Source organism: Dasypus novemcinctus, chromosome 14 (assembly GCF_030445035.2).
Source record: "Dasypus novemcinctus isolate mDasNov1 chromosome 14, mDasNov1.1.hap2, whole genome shotgun sequence".
NCBI lineage: Eukaryota > Metazoa > Chordata > Mammalia > Cingulata > Dasypodidae > Dasypus > Dasypus novemcinctus.
Genome location: NC_080686.1, coordinates 72,817,318 through 72,836,680, shown reverse-complemented (window position 1 = coordinate 72,836,680; position 19,363 = coordinate 72,817,318). Strand labels below are relative to the sequence as shown.

The 19,363-nt window shown below is 33.3% G+C and overlaps 1 protein-coding gene across 1 annotated transcript in view; it reads right to left on the bottom strand.

The window, feature by feature from the left end:
- Positions 1 to 19,363, bottom strand: part of PKHD1L1 (PKHD1 like 1) — a 164,530-nt gene that overhangs the window by 79,388 nt on the left and 65,779 nt on the right. The window contains exons 27-43 of the mRNA XM_058275919.1: positions 19,049 to 19,154; positions 18,626 to 18,736; positions 17,661 to 17,825; positions 16,211 to 16,332; positions 14,759 to 14,891; positions 14,162 to 14,354; positions 12,410 to 12,552; positions 11,898 to 12,002; positions 11,100 to 11,288; positions 10,139 to 10,309; positions 9,379 to 9,605; positions 7,647 to 8,631; positions 5,740 to 5,988; positions 4,853 to 5,002; positions 3,282 to 3,456; positions 2,037 to 2,193; positions 1,494 to 1,650 (exon numbers count right to left, since the gene is read on the bottom strand). Coding sequence (XP_058131902.1) covers positions 1,494 to 1,650; positions 2,037 to 2,193; positions 3,282 to 3,456; positions 4,853 to 5,002; positions 5,740 to 5,988; positions 7,647 to 8,631; positions 9,379 to 9,605; positions 10,139 to 10,309; positions 11,100 to 11,288; positions 11,898 to 12,002; positions 12,410 to 12,552; positions 14,162 to 14,354; positions 14,759 to 14,891; positions 16,211 to 16,332; positions 17,661 to 17,825; positions 18,626 to 18,736; positions 19,049 to 19,154 — 3,538 coding nt within the window. The remainder of the gene's footprint in view (positions 1 to 1,493; positions 1,651 to 2,036; positions 2,194 to 3,281; positions 3,457 to 4,852; positions 5,003 to 5,739; positions 5,989 to 7,646; positions 8,632 to 9,378; positions 9,606 to 10,138; positions 10,310 to 11,099; positions 11,289 to 11,897; positions 12,003 to 12,409; positions 12,553 to 14,161; positions 14,355 to 14,758; positions 14,892 to 16,210; positions 16,333 to 17,660; positions 17,826 to 18,625; positions 18,737 to 19,048; positions 19,155 to 19,363) is intronic.

Genomic DNA, 19,363 nt, shown 5'->3' with positions numbered 1-19,363 from the left:
AAATTTTATGGAAACCATTATAACGACATTAGCCCTGAAATTTTTTTGCAGTATGATAGTTTGAAGCTTTTGTGAATCCCAGAAAAGATCATGTTCTTGGAGCTAATCCATTCCTGTGGATGTGGGACCCTTTAATCGGACTGGATTCAGTTGCGGGCCTCTGATTGGCGTACTGCAGTGAGGTGTGACCCAGGATGGGTCTCAGACCTCTTCCTGGAGTGCTTTATAAACAATGGAAATGTGCAGAGAGACACACAGAAAAAAAGCCATGGAGGCTGGAGGCTAGAGACTGGAATCAGTAGAGTACAGTGGTACAGAACAATACCCCCATGGAACAGCTAGAAGCTGAAAATATGAGGCCCCGGGAGAGACGAGCCATATGCCTGTTCACCCAAGCCAAATTTGGGAAGAAAGTGGAGGATAAGGCAGACTGGCCACCATTTTGTCTTGCCACATGGCAGGAGTTCAGAATTAGCGGAGTTGCTGACTTTTGGTGAGACAGCATCTCTAATGACACCTTGATTTAGACATTTTTATAGCCTCAGGTAAGATTTTACCCTAATAAATTCTCATTATAAAAGACAATCCATATCTGGAAATTTTGCATCGGCTGCCTTTAGCAAACCAAAATATCCACTAATTAGCACTAGTGACTGCTATAGCTTGATTGTCATAATTAAAGAATGTACTGAGATAGAATTTTCATGAGTTTTATGTAAGTTTGTAAATAGTAACATCTACTTGTCCAAAGGTCCAATATTTAATAATTTCAAATAACTGAAACACTGCCCCTATTATCTCAGAAGTTAAAACATAAACAAAATGCAAAGGGCCTTGAGCTGCTAAAATCATCATGGCAAAGTTTATTTCCTAAAGCTCCAAGCACTTTCCTTTTGTTAACTGATGTTTCTTTACTACACAATTGGAACAGTTTTGGTTATTCGGGTTTGTCATAGTAAAAGCAGAATATCAAAGAGCAGAGAGAATTCCAGATAATATTTTAAAGCAGGTCCACAGGCAAAGGTGAAAAATCACAACTTGGCATCCAATTGGGAGTCAGAGGGATTATTTAGGACAGAATTTAACAAATCTCTATGATTGTATAACCCCTGGGATCCACTGTATCAGTGTTTGTCTAAGTGTGAAACATCTTTTACCTTATGATCCAATGCAAGTGCATGGGCATGCTCACAGACACCTTGTTACTGAAACGAAAGTTTCAGGAAACAATATTTAACTTAAAAGATGCCTACTCATGCATGTGATATACTCTAATAGTTTCTATTCTATTTCATTAAAAAAATACTGGTTGCGTTTCATAACCATGCATGGATTTCAACACTCAATTGACAAAACTCTGCACCACACTCCATATTATGTAAATGATACAAGTGATAAAACGATTGGTGTCCATAACCACCAATTTTGATTAAATTAACTTCATAGAAACAGTCAAAGGGAAAGGTCTAATAATCAGATTTTCAGAAATTTACCTTGAATAAGCAACATTTTCAGAATAGGGGTATTTTGGTCTAGTAAAATTGTCTGTCCATTTGTAATAACAACAAGTGACCCTTCCTCAGGGGGAGATTTTCCTCCCCACGAAAAGCTGGAGGACCAAACATTGACATAAAGGAAATCAGCATTACCCTGTAATAAAATGAGAGACTTTTAAATTAAAAAATTATATACAAATTCTTTATTCAATTTTTCAAAATAGGAAATCTGAAGCAATAAACATTTTAGTAATAATAAAATAATAAAATTAAACCTACTTTAAATATTACTGCTGCCATTGATTTCAAGATGATAAAGTAAAAAGTCATTTCCTATTACCTGACAGTCAAGAACAATAATTAAAAGCCCAAAATAATAAAAATTTTTCAGTAAGCCTCAAAACATAAGCTACTTTAAATTTATTATAATCAATCTTAGTTATTTTTAGGGATGTTAACCATGTAAAAAATCGATTACCAATTACCCCTAAATGTCAGATTTTCCATTGCTGTGCTTATTATACCCACGAGCACTCTCACCAATTTGGCCATGCCGGTGCCTCTGATACTGACATGAACTGGAGCCCACCCTGAAGAAGTATGGGCATTTGTCATACAGATGATGTGTGTCTTGTTGGAATATTCAACATCACATTTGGCATCAGCAATGGTGATGTGAATATCCTGTGTATTTTCACTGCAACAATGAAAGAGGGAAAACAAAACATTTAGGTTTTTCTCGAAATTTTAGGTTACACTGTCAAATCCTTTATTCATATGTTATTGCAAAAATAAAAAATATTTCAAAAAGTGAGGCCTTTCTTGCATACTGTTTAAAACCATCATTCTTCCTCTCAACTTAGCTTTATTATTTTCTCTACAGCATATACCACAATCTTACATAAAATATTTTAAATTTATTTTGTCTTCCTCTTTCCATTCAAATGTAAGGTTTATGAAGGCAGCGGTTTTTTATCTATTCTGCTCACTGGTGTGGTTCATCACCCAGAACTCCTAGTCCATGATAGGAGGCTGATACATTTGCTTAATGAAAAAACACTCAATTAAAGAAATAACAGGATGTTCCAATGTTGGAGGAAACCCAGAAAACTGGGTTTGAGTTATTAAGAGATGCAAAGTTGATCTTCAGATAGGCAAGGATTCAAGGACTATTTTGTCTATGTGACATTTTCACTACATTCACAGAGCTTGGAACTTAATCTCCATGTATGACTGACAGCCCAAAGTAATTATCAGTATTCTAGGAATAAAAATTGCTTTTTCTGGTGTTTTGCAGTCAGCCTTATTTAAATACTTAGTCACCTGAAGAAGGATGACAATGTAATACATAAATTTGAGACAAAGAATGAGTATGTTTAGGAAATAAGAACCTGACGATTACTGCTGAATGAATATAATGCATGTAAAGATGTTTCATTGACCCAACATAGTAGATCATGGTTGGAAATGAGATATTGGGGAAATCATAACAAGGTGATTTATACTTGTGATATTACTTACTAGAAAGTGGAGCAATTATTTAACCTATCTAATCTTAGCCTCCTAACCACAAAATGGAGATAAAAAATATAAGGTAAGGCAGGAAGTTTCTATGGGTAGGAAGGTGCCTGTCACAGAGTAAGTACTACACATCATTCTAGTACATGTCTCAAATGTGACACGTTACATGACTATATATAAGCGCTGCAGTGGCTGAAGAGAAAGCAGATGTAATAGCTTGAGTCTGGAAATATGCATCAATGTGTGTGCGTGTAAAAACAATACCTGAATCCTGATCCCATGACTGTAAGTCTGGTGCCCCCTGCTGTACTCCCTCTCTTGGGAGCTACTTCAGTGATGAACGGAGTCAGAGACACAGCATATGTAAATGGGCTTGTAGACCGTGACAAATTCTTCCCATTGACCACACTCACTTCACAGGCTTGCTCAGGCTCCCTGCCTATGAGAAGAGGATCAAACTGGATACAGCACTACAGTCCTATGATCAGGACCATATTCATTTCCAAAACCCCAAACCATTTTCAAAAACTCCCTCTTCCAGCCATCACTAATACACAGAGGCTCTATATCAGTAATAAAGACCTCTGGCAATGGCTAAAAGCATGAAAGTTCATGTGCATTATCAACAGGAGAAAAATCTTAGGCTCTCCCTTGGAGCCTCCTATTGTAGACAATTCTACAAGCCTGCCTGTTTACTTTTCCAGTCCCAGAAAACCCAAAGTAACAAATTGGGACAGGAAAGATGGAAGAACTGTTAAAGGCAGGCACATTGACAACTGTAAGGAATGACAACTGAAAACAAGATAGATACAGAAAATTCAGACACCTGATACAAAAGCTTAAAAAAAAGAAGCAGAGGTAGTATTAGGAAGAACAACCCCAAAACCTGGACAAATCTTGACACCTGCATTTTTACTCAGGATACATAATCAGGTGTTCAAATGATAGATTAAGCCCAGTCATAAAAAGATAACATTTTCTTCAATATGTAAAGAAGAAAAATATTTAGAAAAGCTTTCATCAGTTTTTGCAAATCTTTTAAAAAACTGTTTAAAACATATCCTTCATTCAACCTAGAATATTCACATTGGCTAAATATTTTCATTAATTTTGTTACATAATTAAAGTTTGCTGAGTACATAAAATACCAGATATTTAAACTTCATAACAACCTACTGAATTAAGGGTTAAAAATATCTCCATTTAATAGGTGGAAAAAACTGAAGCACAGAGTAGTCAAGTTACTTAGAAGTGACAGAGTTAGTAAATAGCAAAACTGAGATCCAGGGACACCTCAGAGTCCAGTCTCTTAACCCCTATATAGAAACAAATACATGATAGGAACAATAATAGCAGGTCACATATTACATACCAGATATCATTCCATCCACTTTATATACATTAATATATTAAACCTCACAATAATCCTATAAAGCAGGCTATTGTGATTATTCTTACTTTACAGATGAGGAAACTGAAGCACGGAGAGGTTAAATACCTTGCCACCTTTAAGAGAAATCTAATACTCCAATAGAAACTAAGAACGTGTTCTCCATTTGACATTCTCAATAAACTAAGAGCCATCAGTTTTCGTGAGAAACTGAAAAACTGCAGTTTATTATAAGTAACTCAGTCTAACCCAAATTTTATGGATCTTGAAAGACATATAAACTCAGAAAACAAAGATCTGAAGAAATTGCTTAAAATTGGGACAGTCATTACAGTGATTCATTTACCCCAAAGAACCTGAAAACTGGAAAAAAGAAATGAAGATTGCGATCTTTATAAAATTAACCATTTCTCAAGGACTGTCATTCTCTTTTTTGACAACTTACCATTATTAGGGGGAATTTCACATAATAAGGTGGTGTAATCAGATCTAAGCCTGTCGATCGCACATTCTGAGCCACACACTAATATAATTGAATTTTGCGGATTAAACCCCGTGCCTGTCACAGTCATGGTTTGGCCACCACCAAAGCTCCCTAGTGAAGACAAGCAAAGGGGAAAACAAAGCTAATTAAAATAAAACCTTCTCTGTGTACATACATATTTAACTTTATTTTTTATCCTGACAAGGAAATAAGTTATAATAAATAAAAATATTCTTAAAACTGAAAGTATATATATCATGTCATTTCATATTATATATCCTATCATATCAATGCAGCAAAAATTCTTTTGACTGTGTTCTTAAACTTTCACAGAGTACATGCAAAATCTAGGCATTCATTTAAACTATTTCTAGGAAATAAATTTTCATTTAAAAGAGATGCCATGAAGAATTTCAGAGTAGTCAAAACATAAATGTAAAATTTTAGTTTTATCTAAGAGGTATATTAGTCATAATTGTTAAAGGTTTTTGACCATTAAAATAAGTTTCAAATAGAAAAATATACTTATTTATATAGAAATAATTATATATAAATGATGTCTAAATGTGATTTATTAAAAATCTCCACATATAACCTGGCCATTTTAAGTAGGGCTACATTTTAAATAAATTATACAGAACTCAGAGAAACAAAAGGCATTAAACTAATATTTGTGAATTATTAAATAATACTCTTACATGCTTATTTATTTGATGCATGGAGAAAAATATTTGAATGTCTTAAAGGAATTATAAATTTTAGCAATATTTGAAGAACTTTTTTTCTAAATAATATAAATATTTAATAGAAAACATTTATTTGTTAGTTCCCTGCACATTCATGACTACCTTGGCGTGGATGAATATTTTGAATAGAAAGTGGGTACTCAAATACAACAGTGGACATGGCAGATCCTTTAGTCATATGTTGCATTGTAACAGGAAAAGTGCCACCAGCTTGATCTCCAACAACACATTGTAACACACTATCATTGACCATCGTTATATTACACTGGACGTTATTGATCATCACTGAAATTTCCAAGATATCAATACCAAAATTAGATCCAAATATCTGAATTTCAGTTCCTGGTAGCCCTTAAAGAAAAATTAAACAACAATGTAAATACACCTAAGACACTATATTTACACATGTGTTTAAAAATATTCCTATTTACTTCTATAAGTAAAATAATATTCAGTGTTTTAAAACTAACGTAAGTGTTAAGGATACATGTCATGCCATATACATTTTGAGTATAATATATATTACAGTCTGATGTATGTTAACTAGAAGAGATTTATCTCAAAGTTCATTATCTTTCCCCTTTCTCTCCATTCTATGAGAGCAGAAAGAAGAATGAATTTCTGGAAGTTTGAATGTTTAAGCAGGATGTGAGGGAAATTACTATTTTTAAAAATTTTTTGTTACTTTGGTACTTTCCTGGCATTAGCAGTTCTTTTGAGGATGGACTGTGTTTTTCTTAACTCAAATAGTTATAATAGATATGACTTCATTAACAATCATGAAATATAAATAATTAGGTATAAGGTGGTAAATACAGGGAAAAGGAATTAAAAAGACTTATAAATGAATGTTGATGTTAATGCCTTGAATGTATTACATAGGGCAAAGTATTTTCTTGCTTCCTTCTTTTGACAAAAGTGTACTGAATATATTATTAAGCATAAGGAAATTTTCATAGATCATCCAAATGAATACACATATACCTAAATATTAAACAAACAGATATTAATCAACATAATTTGTTACCAGTGCAGTCACCAAGTAGTATTTTGCTTTTTGTTTAAGTAGTAACAGTAAAAATAACTATAATTAACCAGAGTGAGGATTATTAAAATATAAATGCTTATTTTAAAAACCATAAGTATTAGTAAGATATGTTAGGAATATTTCTAAGACAAAAAATGAAATATGGCTTTATGGATATTAAAATGAATTACTTTAATTTTATGAGATTGGTACCTGCACGTATAATGAAAATGACGTCAAGAAAGAAAAATTGCCCAAATTTGCATCACTGGGAAGTAGAAGAACCAGAATTTGAACCCACTCATCAAGGCCATTTTCTTAACCATTACACCACAGCTCTCTCTCAAGAATTCATTACTTAGCTAATAAAGGATTACAATAGCTTAAGGATGGTCAGAAACAGAATAGCATAATGACACAGGGCCAAGAAGACATCTCAACCTATTCTTAGCTTAGAAAAATGAGCCATGCTAAATAAACGAGTAAATCATTATTTATATTATATTCTCCATCTGAATATACCATCGGCCTTCTTAAAAAGAAGCCTGTTGAGTCAATAAGATAATGATCAATCAGCTGGAGTTTCATGGAAATAAAGTACTCTGAAGAATTCTCAATGTTAGTAAGATCAACAACATGAATTATAATTTCTTGTGATATATCAACATTACATGACAAATTCATTCCCAGTTTTAATGCACACATATTTATTTCTTCCTCATATTGACTTTTAGGTCATGTTAAAGGATTTTGCTCCTAAATAGAAGTTGGGCAATTTGGCCAAAAGTTTTATCCAAAAATGTATGAAATAAATAGCAAAATAAAGATTAGACAGAAATTAAATCTTATGTATTAATTGGGTTAAGTGGTATTGTCTAAAAACACATCTTAATAATCATTTATGAATATTACTCCAATTTAACACTACTAAATATGACAGTTAGTATGATATCAAGACAATAAAAAGACAGTTTTGGAATACCTCTACTTGGGACAATTCTTCTGAGAAATGGAGTATCCTCCAGGGCATATGTAAAAGACAGAGATGGATAAACAACTCCATTAACACAGATTTCCACATTCACCATTCCAGGCTTCCCTGATGGGGTGTAGCAGTAGACTTCACTGGAGTTAACAGAAATAATGTCACAAGGGTTATCACCAACAATGACTACAGTGTTGCCTGGGCAGAAGCCATTTCCTGTGATCACCAAAGTGGTTCCACCTGCAATGCTTCCAGAAGCCGGTGAGAGCGTTGCAACTGCAGGGCTGCTGAGGGTAAGGTTTCCCAGAGCCAAGCCTTTACTTCCCACTACAACACTGAGAGAATGAAGTCCAGCCGGGAGAGGAGTCACAAGAACAGTGATATTGTTTTCATTAACATCTATTGCTCTGAACTCTTGATTGCTACTGAAAACAGCAATGTCCTCTAAGATAGTCCCAAAACCTCCTCCTTCAATAAAAACTTTTACAGATCCTTTGATAAAGTTTGGTGAGATGCGTGTTATAAAAGGAGTGAGGCTGTCTAAATATGAGAAGCTGCAGTTCCCCTGACACTGGGCAGGCACTCCATGTATTAGAAGGTCTACACCCACAAACTGTTGGGGAGCAGGAAATGTTTCACATTCAATGGCAGTGTAATTCACTGATAAAACTTTACATGGCAAATGACCCATAAGGACTTCTACACTAGCAGAAGAAGCTGCAAATCCAGAGCCTTTTATGGTCACTCTTGTCATTCCTGTAGTTGATCCTGCATTTGGCAACACCGTGTTGATGTTTGGCAAAAGTACAAATCTCCGATCAAATTCATTGGCCAGTGTGTTGATAGCAACACCCAGGTTGTAGACAGTTAATGTGACAATTTCTCTGATGCCAACATCCATTGAGTTTTGAGGGTCAATATAACACATAATGCAATTCTCACTGCTTTCTTCCACAACACAGGGGTAGTTACCGATTGTAACCTGAAAGCAAAATGAATACTATATAAAATATGAATGAATGTGATATACTAGCTTAGTATGACCTTCAGTCTTGTATTAGCTTATAACTATGATTTTTAAAAATACTAATCATGTTTCATAAGATTAATTTTGGAGACTGATTAAGGCATACCTTGGATTAACCTTAACATTAAATTATAATTATACATGAATGTTCATAGGAGCATTATTCATAGTAGCCAAAATGTATAAAAAATGTTCATCACCTGAGGAATGGGTAAATAAAATTTGGTAAATCCATATAATAGAATATAAATCAGCCATAAAAAGAAATAAAGTTGTTATACATACTACAATATGGATGAACCTTGAAACCACTATAAGTGAAAGAAGCCAGTCATAAAATACAACATTGTATGACTCCATTTATATGAAATCTCCAGAATAGGCAAATCTATAGAGACAGGAAATAAATTACTGTTTATATAGGATCTGGAGGGATAGAAGGGTTTGGGTGGGAGAGGTGGGTAAAGAGGTTTATTTTAGGGGTAATGAAAATATTCTAAAATTGATTGTAAAATTGATGGATGCCTATCTCTGTGAATATACTAAAAGTTATTGAATTGTACTTCTAAGTGGGCAAATTGTATGGCATGTGAACTATAATCTCAATATAGATGTTAAAAAATTAAATTATGAGGTTTTGGCCAAAATGTCTTCCTTTTATTCAATAAATAAAAGTTAAAAAGGAGATATTTGTATTCTTACCTTATTAGCACATGTGATATTACTGAAGCCACGCCCTGTAATTGTTATCATTTCATTCACTGTTCCAGTGGATGGACTAATGTTGCTTATAGATGGTGAAAAACAACTAGAAAGCTCAAAGAGGAATCTATCTGACTTTTTAACTCGGGTATTGTTCAGGCCACACAGGGGCTCTGTTGCTAGGCAGCCTGCAGCAGGGCTTCCCAAGTGCAAATTCTCAGGTCCTCCTTTAAACAAAAGAACTGTCTGTAAGTCGTGGATAACATTTCAAGAACTGTTTTCAGACTGTCTTGCTCTTTATTTTGATGAAGGTGGTTTAAATGCTCATAAATTGGTCTTTCTTTTTTTTTTTTAATGACAAGAGGGGCCCCCGGCACTATAAAGGTATTAAAGACTTGGACTAAAATGGTACAGTAAAGAGAGAAGAGTGGATATAAAATTCATTTATTTTTCAATTTGTCTAAGGTCAGAATCCCATGGGGAAAATAAAACAATAACATGATTTTACATGTTAATATATTAGTGGGCACTCTTTCCCACTGTATCTAATTTAAGGAACACAAAGATTCTGGGAAACTGGCAGGACAACATATTTTATAGATTAAATCCAGTCTCAGAGCAGTTGAGACCTATTCAAGGTCATGTAGTCAGTAAGAGACAGAAGCAGGGTTGGACCTCAGTCACCTGCCTCCTACTTCAGAAAGGTCACATACACCATGGGTTACCTCAGTGTCAGAGTTTCCATCTTTAACCATCTTACCACCAGCATATGTGGCCTCAGTGCGACCCACAAACAGGTGCAGGGGAAGGTGCTTGGTTTCAGCTGGTGAAACGTTAATGACTCCTTGGAGAAAAAAGGAGTGAGCATCATCGATATATCCGCTGCTATAATAATGGATTCCAGGTGAAGTAAATTGGTAAGAAAATGAACCTGCCATAGAATAAGATTGCACATAATAGATACAAGCAATTAATGCAGCTTTGAAAAGAGTGCAAGAAAACTTGAAGCAATCATTTAAATGCACATTCAGATGACACGTTTCTTATTTTTTCATGGGTATGCTATTTCAACAGGAAGTAGGAAGGAAACAGAAATGACTTACTGGCTATAAACGAGCTATCTTGTATAATGAAATTCATTCCAGGAATACAAGATCCAGCATTAATTTTCAAGTAAACCAGGTCAAGCCTGGCACAACTTACCAAAATTTAAAAGAAAAAATCAAAATGTAATGAAAAATAAACAATTAAAACTTAATTTTTCTTTATGAATGAAAAGTTCAGAGTGCTACGTGTATAAAGAAAAACAGGCAATTTAAAAGGCACATTTCATATTGAGTTGTCCAAATAGCAATAATGATTTTAAGCTGTTTCTGATCAACAGAAGTTCATGATTTGCTACAACATTAGTGTGATTAAAACACATTCAATTTTCATTGTATTTTGTTTGCTTTAATACTTTATATTTTTTAATTGTTTGATTATCACAGCATTAATAAATTATTTCTAATAGCAGAACTCATCTCTATATAATAGGTATAAAACACCTTGCTTATATTCATATATAAAATTTTTACCACTTCACTAAAATGCAAACTAAACCACCTTGTGTATATATTTATATTATTTATATAAAAGTATTTTAAGTCTAATCAAAATGTCTTCTTATTACATCAAGGAAAAAGAGACACGATACAAAACTTGACAGAGTGGAAACATACCTGATGCAGATTTTTGTCTTCCACTTGTAAATCCTTTGCCATCATAAATTACACTTCCAGGGCTGGAGACAGAGAAAACTCTATATCCTATTCCCCCAAGGAATGGATGTGCTTGCCAATGCCATGTCACTGTGTCACCCACAGATACGTTTAAGACCGATGGGGACCAGGCATAACCTAATCCATACACTTAGAGCAAGAATTGAGTCACATTTTGAAAGAAAAAAAGGAAAACAAGTGAATTTTTAAAATAACATAAAAACTTATTTCATTCTTATATGGCCATTCATGAAAGTTTTTAACTAACATTGTAAACCTTTATGTATAATTTTTAAACCCTTACCAAAAATAAATGGAAATAATAAAAAGTAAGATGATGAGAAGCCAAGGGGAAAAAACAAATCATACAATTCTAAAACTCATGGTCAAGAGACAATTTGAAAAGAAATTAGAAAGTCAATAACCATTGGGTCAGAAATACAGCTTGGAATATTTTAAAAATCTAAGATCTATTCTTTAAACATAAGAATTTTCTCAGACATACAACAATGTTTATAATTTCAATTTGCATATTCAATTAGAAACATTGATTCTAGCCTTCTAGATACACATCTACCACCTATTCACTCTGTATGTACCCCTGGCTATGTCAAGGAGATATACTTGACCAATTGTAGAAAGCAACAAGAATACTTATTCTTTGATTTCTTTACTTTGAAGTATAAAATATAAAAAATAAAATGAATTCCAGGGGGAAAGGGCCTTCATGATTTAAAATTTATAAATATTAGTCAATACCTGAATCTTTCCCATTGTTGGTAACCCTGAATACATTCCCTGTTGAATGAAGAATACATTTTATGACACTTTCTGAAGATGATGTCACATTGCAAGGGAAGGACCCTAGAAAGAAAAAAGGTGTAAAAAATAAGTGTTTTCTCCAACATTTTGTGCACTATAGATATGAAGCATAATTAACAAATGAAGTTCCTACAAAAGGCCTGCCTTATATAGTAGAAACTTTGGTATTTTTATTGGTTAGTAGTTATGTTTGAGGACTGATTATTTTCAGAAGAGACTCTCCTTTTAGGTGTTCTATATACGCTAAATACTATAATAATTATTTATTAAAATCAAAAGTAGTATTCCAGATTTCCCTGGAAAACTACTTTTAACCTCTTATTGACTAAAAGAAAAATAAAGTTTCCATGATTAAAAATATTTGTGTACCAACTCACCATGCACCTGTAGGACATCATCTGAGCTAAGAAAAATAGCAACACACCTTCCTGTGAGAATGAAGCTCTTACCGAAGAGAACTGTGTTCTCAGTTGGTATCATGCTGAACCCAAAACCTACTATAGTGACTTCGGTGCCGCCATATAAAGAGCCTCTCTGTGGAAATATGTTAGTTACTTCCAAAATATATTGTATAGAAGTATTTAACTTGTCTCTGTGAAAGAAAAATGAATAGATGGTTTACTGACATCGCTGTGGACTCATATGACTAAACTCTTACTGTAATATGACTCCTTTAGGAAGAGGAAGCAATTGAATATTTAATTAGACATTAATTCTTCAAGCTAGATAATCTGGTAAGTAACACAGCCCCAGTTTGGTTGGATATAATATGTACAATAATTTCTCCCTAACTATGGAAATTAGATTTCTGAAAATCGTATGGCAGAAGATTTTGAAATGGAGAATCTTAAACTATTATGGAAAAATATATGGTTTTATGAGAACTGAGATGATATGAAATACATGAAATCCTTTAAAATATTTTACATATTCATTAGACTAAAACATAAATACATTACTTTCTATAAAAAAGGAAAAGCAATGAAATTCTATACATTTTATATGAGTAGTAGAAGATTGTATGTAATTAATTTGAATTTATTATTTGATGTTTGTAGGAAAATTGTCAGAATCTCCCTTCCCACTATTTCAGTGAGAAGATTTTTAACTTATTTTGCTTTGTTACAGACAACATGCCTGGTCAGAGTCATTTTTCTTCTCTCTACAATGCCTTACTGATCTATATATATAAGTTGACTCCCACATCCCAGATCCCACCATGACTGCAGAGAGGCAGAATAACTCCAGGAATCTTTATGCTAACTTTTATTAACTACCTCAGCATAAATATACAACCCCCACACAAATACACAATTTTTAATTGTGTCAATTCTGCCCATTATTTCATCATGCCAAAGCACAAGCCAACAGCTCTCCTTGAATTCATCTCAACTCCATCCTATAAACCCAAGAGGGGATGTAGTTCTGAGGTTTATGTTTACTGTGGTTCATCTTCTTTCATCTCTCACAATGCTTCACTGTAAACATTTCCCTTCTACTCAGACACCAGCTTTACCTGCCTTTTAAATTTTAATCCCTAAATCTTAGCTCCCTCTTTTCCTAATTATTCCAAACAGGAAACTTTACACCAGTACTAATTTTTTTCCAATTAACAAACAAGTTCTGGGAAGGAAATCTGCTAAATACTTACCAAAGGGAACTTAAAGTTGGAGAAAGAGTTTCCATCCTTTTCTTCAGATAGTCATTCCTATCCATCCTTTATATCTAGGCCTAATTGTCACCTTTTAGAGGACCCGTCCCTGTCTCTCGGGATGTTAGATCTATCATATATACTCTTACAGTGCCCACTGCCTCTGATTTACAATATTTGTCACATTTGTAATTAAATTATGTAATCCTTGGGGCCATGCCCCTCTTGTTCATCACCGTGGACCCAGCACTGAGCAAATGTCCTCCCTAACTATTTGATAAGTATTTCCTGAATGAATGCAAGAAATATGACAAACACCTAAACCTAGTTCCACAGAGAATCTTACAGCCTAATTGCAATGGATTGGTCTCAAAACTTAGTGTCATGCTGTACTTTTATGAGATGTTCTCAGAATATCTTTTGCAATAAGGAGATGTAAAAAGGTGATGAAAACAATTGCAATATTATAAAGTCAATGATTCTTTTTCAATACAATACCATTAGCCCCATGTTTTTTACAAGTCCTTCAAGTTTTTGTTCATTAACATACCTTGTTGATGCAAAACCCCAGTTTTTTACTTCCACAAAGATACCATGTTTTCCAGGAAGCAACTTGGGCAAATGGCATCTAATATCTGTGAAGTTCCAGTGAAGAATGTGGCAGGTTTTTCCTCCAACATAAACCTTGATTTGTGTGAGTTCATTTCCAAAGTTATAGCCCTTTAATGTTAAATTAACTTCACCTATTATTTTAAAATAAAAACTCATTTAAAAAGATTCAAATTATTAACCAATGTTAAATTTTGAGAATTATATAAATTAATTCATCTCTTATCTTTTATTGAATTTAGGAAATCCTAACAATTTCAGAGGCAAACGAAAAAATAAAGAAAATAAAGTCCATGTTTAGTTGTTGGCAAAGTACATTTTTAAAAAATGTAATATCTCTCCCCTTATTTTACATGTTCCAAGTGAAATAACAGGTAGACTAATTTATGATAAAAAAATAAGAAACCCATCCCCCTGCACCAACCAAAAACACACACAAAAGTCCTGTGTCTGGTTCACTTTATGAAACAGAAGTTCAAGAGAAACTATGCTTCAAAAATCTATGTAAAGTGATTGATCTTATTGAAGAATTTCTTACCTAGTACTGTTCGTATTTTTGGATTAAAATCAGTTATAACTGGAGTTTGTAAACAGTTATAACTAAAAGCATCATTTGCAATGGCTTGGAATCCATTGGTAATAACTGAAATATCAACAGTCCCTTCAATTCTCTAATGTAAAAGAAAAGAATAAAATGAACAATTAGAAAATATTAAATTTACAGAAATTTAATGGATTAAAACTAATAGACTTAAGATAAATTTCTGAAGATGTTTTGTTTCAGGTTATAAATCAGAGCTAGCTTTTAGATAATGAGAAAATTGTGGTGTCAGATACAGATGGCATGTTTGAATTCTCAAGATAAAGGTATATGTTATTATGGTTTTGTACACGGTTTTAATCAGTTAAAATGCAATCATATTATTGGATTCCCAAGTTCTCTGTAGTATAGTGAGATGCTCTAGAAAAGTGGTTCATTAATTGTTAATACATAAGGTATTGAAAGTTTCAATTTTTTGCTTTAAAAATAGACTCAAATGTAAGTTTTTGCTTTTCTTCACTGAAAAATAATCCATTTCCAACAGCTAAGAACACTTGGGCCTCTCAGAATAAAACGTGCTGCTTTATTTACTAAAGTACATGTGAAATTCCCAGCATCTAGTTTCTACTTAATGGCATGCAATGTTTACCTGAATCATAATTTAAACAAGGTCAGTTTTAATTTATTGTATATTCCTGATTCTCATCTTTATCTTTCAGTCCAACCTGTGCTAAAATTTACTTTTCCTATAGATTTCCACTACACTGTACATAATACCTCATTTAATTTGATACACCTTTTCCATTTATGTGTGTGTGTAAGTGACTGGAGTCATTATTTTGAACATAGTAAGCAAACAGGAGGCTTGGTTTAAATTTAAACACTTTTTTAAATGAAAAAATGATGAATGGTCATAGGATACAATAGTCCAAGGAGAATTTCACATTGCTTCTTGCCAACAAACTGAAATTTCAATCAATTTTAAAATATTCCTTTCTAAAAACTAAAAATATCTAGACAAACTTTTCCTAAATTTCTTAACTACATTACTTGTTCTATTATATTTTTTCAGCTTTCGATTTATCTGGTAAACTCTCCATCATCCTTCAACCTCTGATAGGGCATCATTGTTTTTTGTGAAATTACTTGAGATACCCTCTCAGAATTTTATTTTTATTTTGTATCTACTTCTAATATTTCAAATGGAGCCACATTGTTTAGTATTGATTTACATGCTTATTTTCCTTCAGGATTTTAAGTATCTAGAATATGGAGCTCATATCTTGTCTTTGTATCTTAGCAGACAAGGTGGAAGAAATAATTATCGTAGCACGAAACAGAAACTCCGCAATTTCTAGGTAAATATGCCATCCTCTATTGAGATACCTCCTAATTCATATGCATTCTGACAGAAAAGAAAAAAAAAAGGCCTGTGAACCGATGCCTTACTTTTGGTGTTCTGCAGGTTATCATATTCAAATTCCCTTCCAGCACATTGCAGGATTCATTTCCAACAAATACTTCTGAATTTTCATTAAAGCCAAATCCAGACAGAGTCAGTAGAGTACCACCTTCACAAGAAAAATGAACAAACAAAACAGATAAACTACAGCGAACAGAAACTTTTGGGCAACAATCTGATATGACTCATGAATCATCCAGTCATCCAAAAGACGGACTATTAAATACATCAAGGATAAGACTGAGATTGTATACATAACTGTTGTATAATCACCACCACACACCCACGCTTGAGCTTTGAAGCCTGGAACTATAAAGGAACTAGAATAACTGATTTGATAAAATAATATAGATTTGCAACTACCATTTGCTCTGGTATTACCAGCAGCAACAACTATATTTTTTAACAGTACTTTCTTCATTCTAAAAAGAAATTAGGAGGGAGGAATTCTAAGGGGTGTGGAGTAGTGAAGTTGTTCTAAAATTTTGAGATGATGAATGTACACGGTGAATATACTAAAAGTCACTGATTATATACTTTGGATAGAATAGCCAGAAACAGCAGCTGGATACAGTGGGGGAAGCAGAGAGATTGAGAGGTAAGGAATTTTCTTATTTGTTTGCCTGTTTATTATTATTATCGAAATAATAAAAATGCTCTAAAAGTGACTGAAATGATAAACACACAATTATACCAAATACTATTGATTGTATACTTTAGATGCTTTATTAATATGTATCAGTAAAATTGATTTATGTTTTAAAAAAAAGAAATAATGCTGTTTCTTTTTGTTCATCCATACATTGGGAAGGAAATGAGAGTGAATTAAGACTTTCAAAAATTCAAATTTTAACATGCCTAAATAAAAAGAAAACTAAGGGAAAAAACACAATGAAATAAATATAAAATAAAATAAAATCACAAAAACAAATCAAACCAAAGCACAAAATCCAAAACTAAAGTTGGTAAACAAAGAAATAAAAGACAAAGAATTGAGGCAGGAGAGGAAAAATGTGCTATTTTCTTCCCACCCTCTACATCAGCCTTTTTTTCCCTGATTTGTTCCCAGAACTTTTTCTGGGTCAAGTAGCTCTACTGAGACTGTGGTTACAAATGAAGCAGCTGGTAAGCAGAATAATAACTAATAAATCTTATCTTGACATAATTGATGAGCTTGTTATAGAAACATGTAATAATTGATGATATTAATTCAATAACCTAAGATGTAAGTATAAGGAGTCACCCTTATTTGTGCTTCCTAAGAAACAAAAGGATTAGTCAGCCATGTAATTACTGTGCCTTCTAAAAGGGGACTCTCTTTTGTTCTATGCAGGAGATTTGGGTTTCTCTACCTTAATACTGTTCCAGAAAAAAATACAGTGAAATAATGGAAATGAATGTAATTCTCTTCGTTTAAAATTATTAACTATTCCCTACCTGCTAGGCTTCCAGAAGCAGGCCAGATGCGTGAGATCTGGCTCTGGTAGGTGAAGCAGAATACCTCACCTTCCACATTCTGTGCTAGCCCAACGTCAGCTATGGACACGACAACTGGGAAATGTCCAGCACTCCCATTCAGAATCTGGCACTTGATCTTGTTATCTTGTGATTAAAAAAAAAAAAAGTAGAAGGAAATGATAAAGCACATATTTCGTGTGATAAAATTACTGAAAATTTGTATTTGTAAATATTAATATCGGCCTTCATTTTTATACCCTAAGAATTTAAGAAGTATATCTAAGGAAAGCAACTCATAAATTAATGGGGGGAAATTCTTTATAGACTACCTGATGTTATGCATCTGACCCTTCTAGGTAATAGGTAAACCAACAATGAAATAAAAGTAAATAATTTGTTCCTGATTACTACTGTAGCAAAAAAAAAAGGGGGGGGGGGTGCTGTAATAATTTTTAAAATTCCTAATCTGTAAAGTCATACATATGAAAGATTCTTAACATTTTGGCCCAATATATTGTATGTGTCCAAAGTTAAGTAAAATAGTAGGTTTCATTGAAAAAGATGATCAAAAACCAAATGAAAACACATTTTTCACTTCACTTAGAACAATGTATGTGCACTTATATACAGGTGGAATTTTGCCTCTTAGAACTGAAGAATCTAGATATAAGATCTAGATTAAAAATCTAGATTAAAAACAGCATAAACATTTTGGAAATTTATTTGCTTATCTAATTCCAATCCAGTAAATCACAACAGTGAAAAATGAGTAAGTAGTCATAACCAAAGATTACAAAGATAAGGCATTTCTCCAGACCAGGATACCAATTTCATAAATATATAGGGTACTCTGTAGGGTAAGAATAATTGTAATGCTGCTCTTTGGTTACACTTTCTCTTAAAGAACAATTAAATTTAATAATAATCACTTGAAGGGGACCTACCATCCACAGAAAGAAGAGAACAACCTACTGGTCCAACTGAAACTGACACAGCTGAACTAGGAGAAAATCCAGAGCCGGATATGGTTAGAATTGTGCTTTCTTCATAGGACCCTGAAAATGTTAAATATAAATAACACAATGAAAATGACAAAAAATTGAATCTGTTGTTAGAAAATCAGACGTTTCAGAGAAAATTAAGCCCCCCTGTGACAATAAACCTATAAGCAAGCAGGGGAAAGGATATTTATTTGGTCAAGTTATTGTTTTCCATCGAATGATTCTACATAGCTTCATATTTGGAATCTGTCTGTTGACAGAGATTAGCGGAAAGAATCACGCAGTGTATAAATATGCATAATCAAAGTTTATACTTTCGCCAGCTGCCTTCCACACTATACTCCGAGTTAAAAAGCAGGAGGTTACCTTGAGAAGGGCTTGTGGCCAAGACTAGGGGTGTTGTCATAGGATCCCATGTAAATCCACAGTCACCTGAACATTTAGCTGGAATTCCATTGACATAGACTTCAACCTTCAAATAAAGAAACACAGAGCTAGAAAGCAGGGTTAAAGAGACAGCATGGTTCAATGGAATGGCCATAGTATTTAGAACCAAAAGTTGAAATTCTATTTGATTATAAAAATAAGTCTATTCTATTTATATATTTTTTCTGCTTTGACACTTCCTTCCTTCATTCATTAAGCATATGTGCCCACTATGTGGCAGGCACAGTTGTAAAT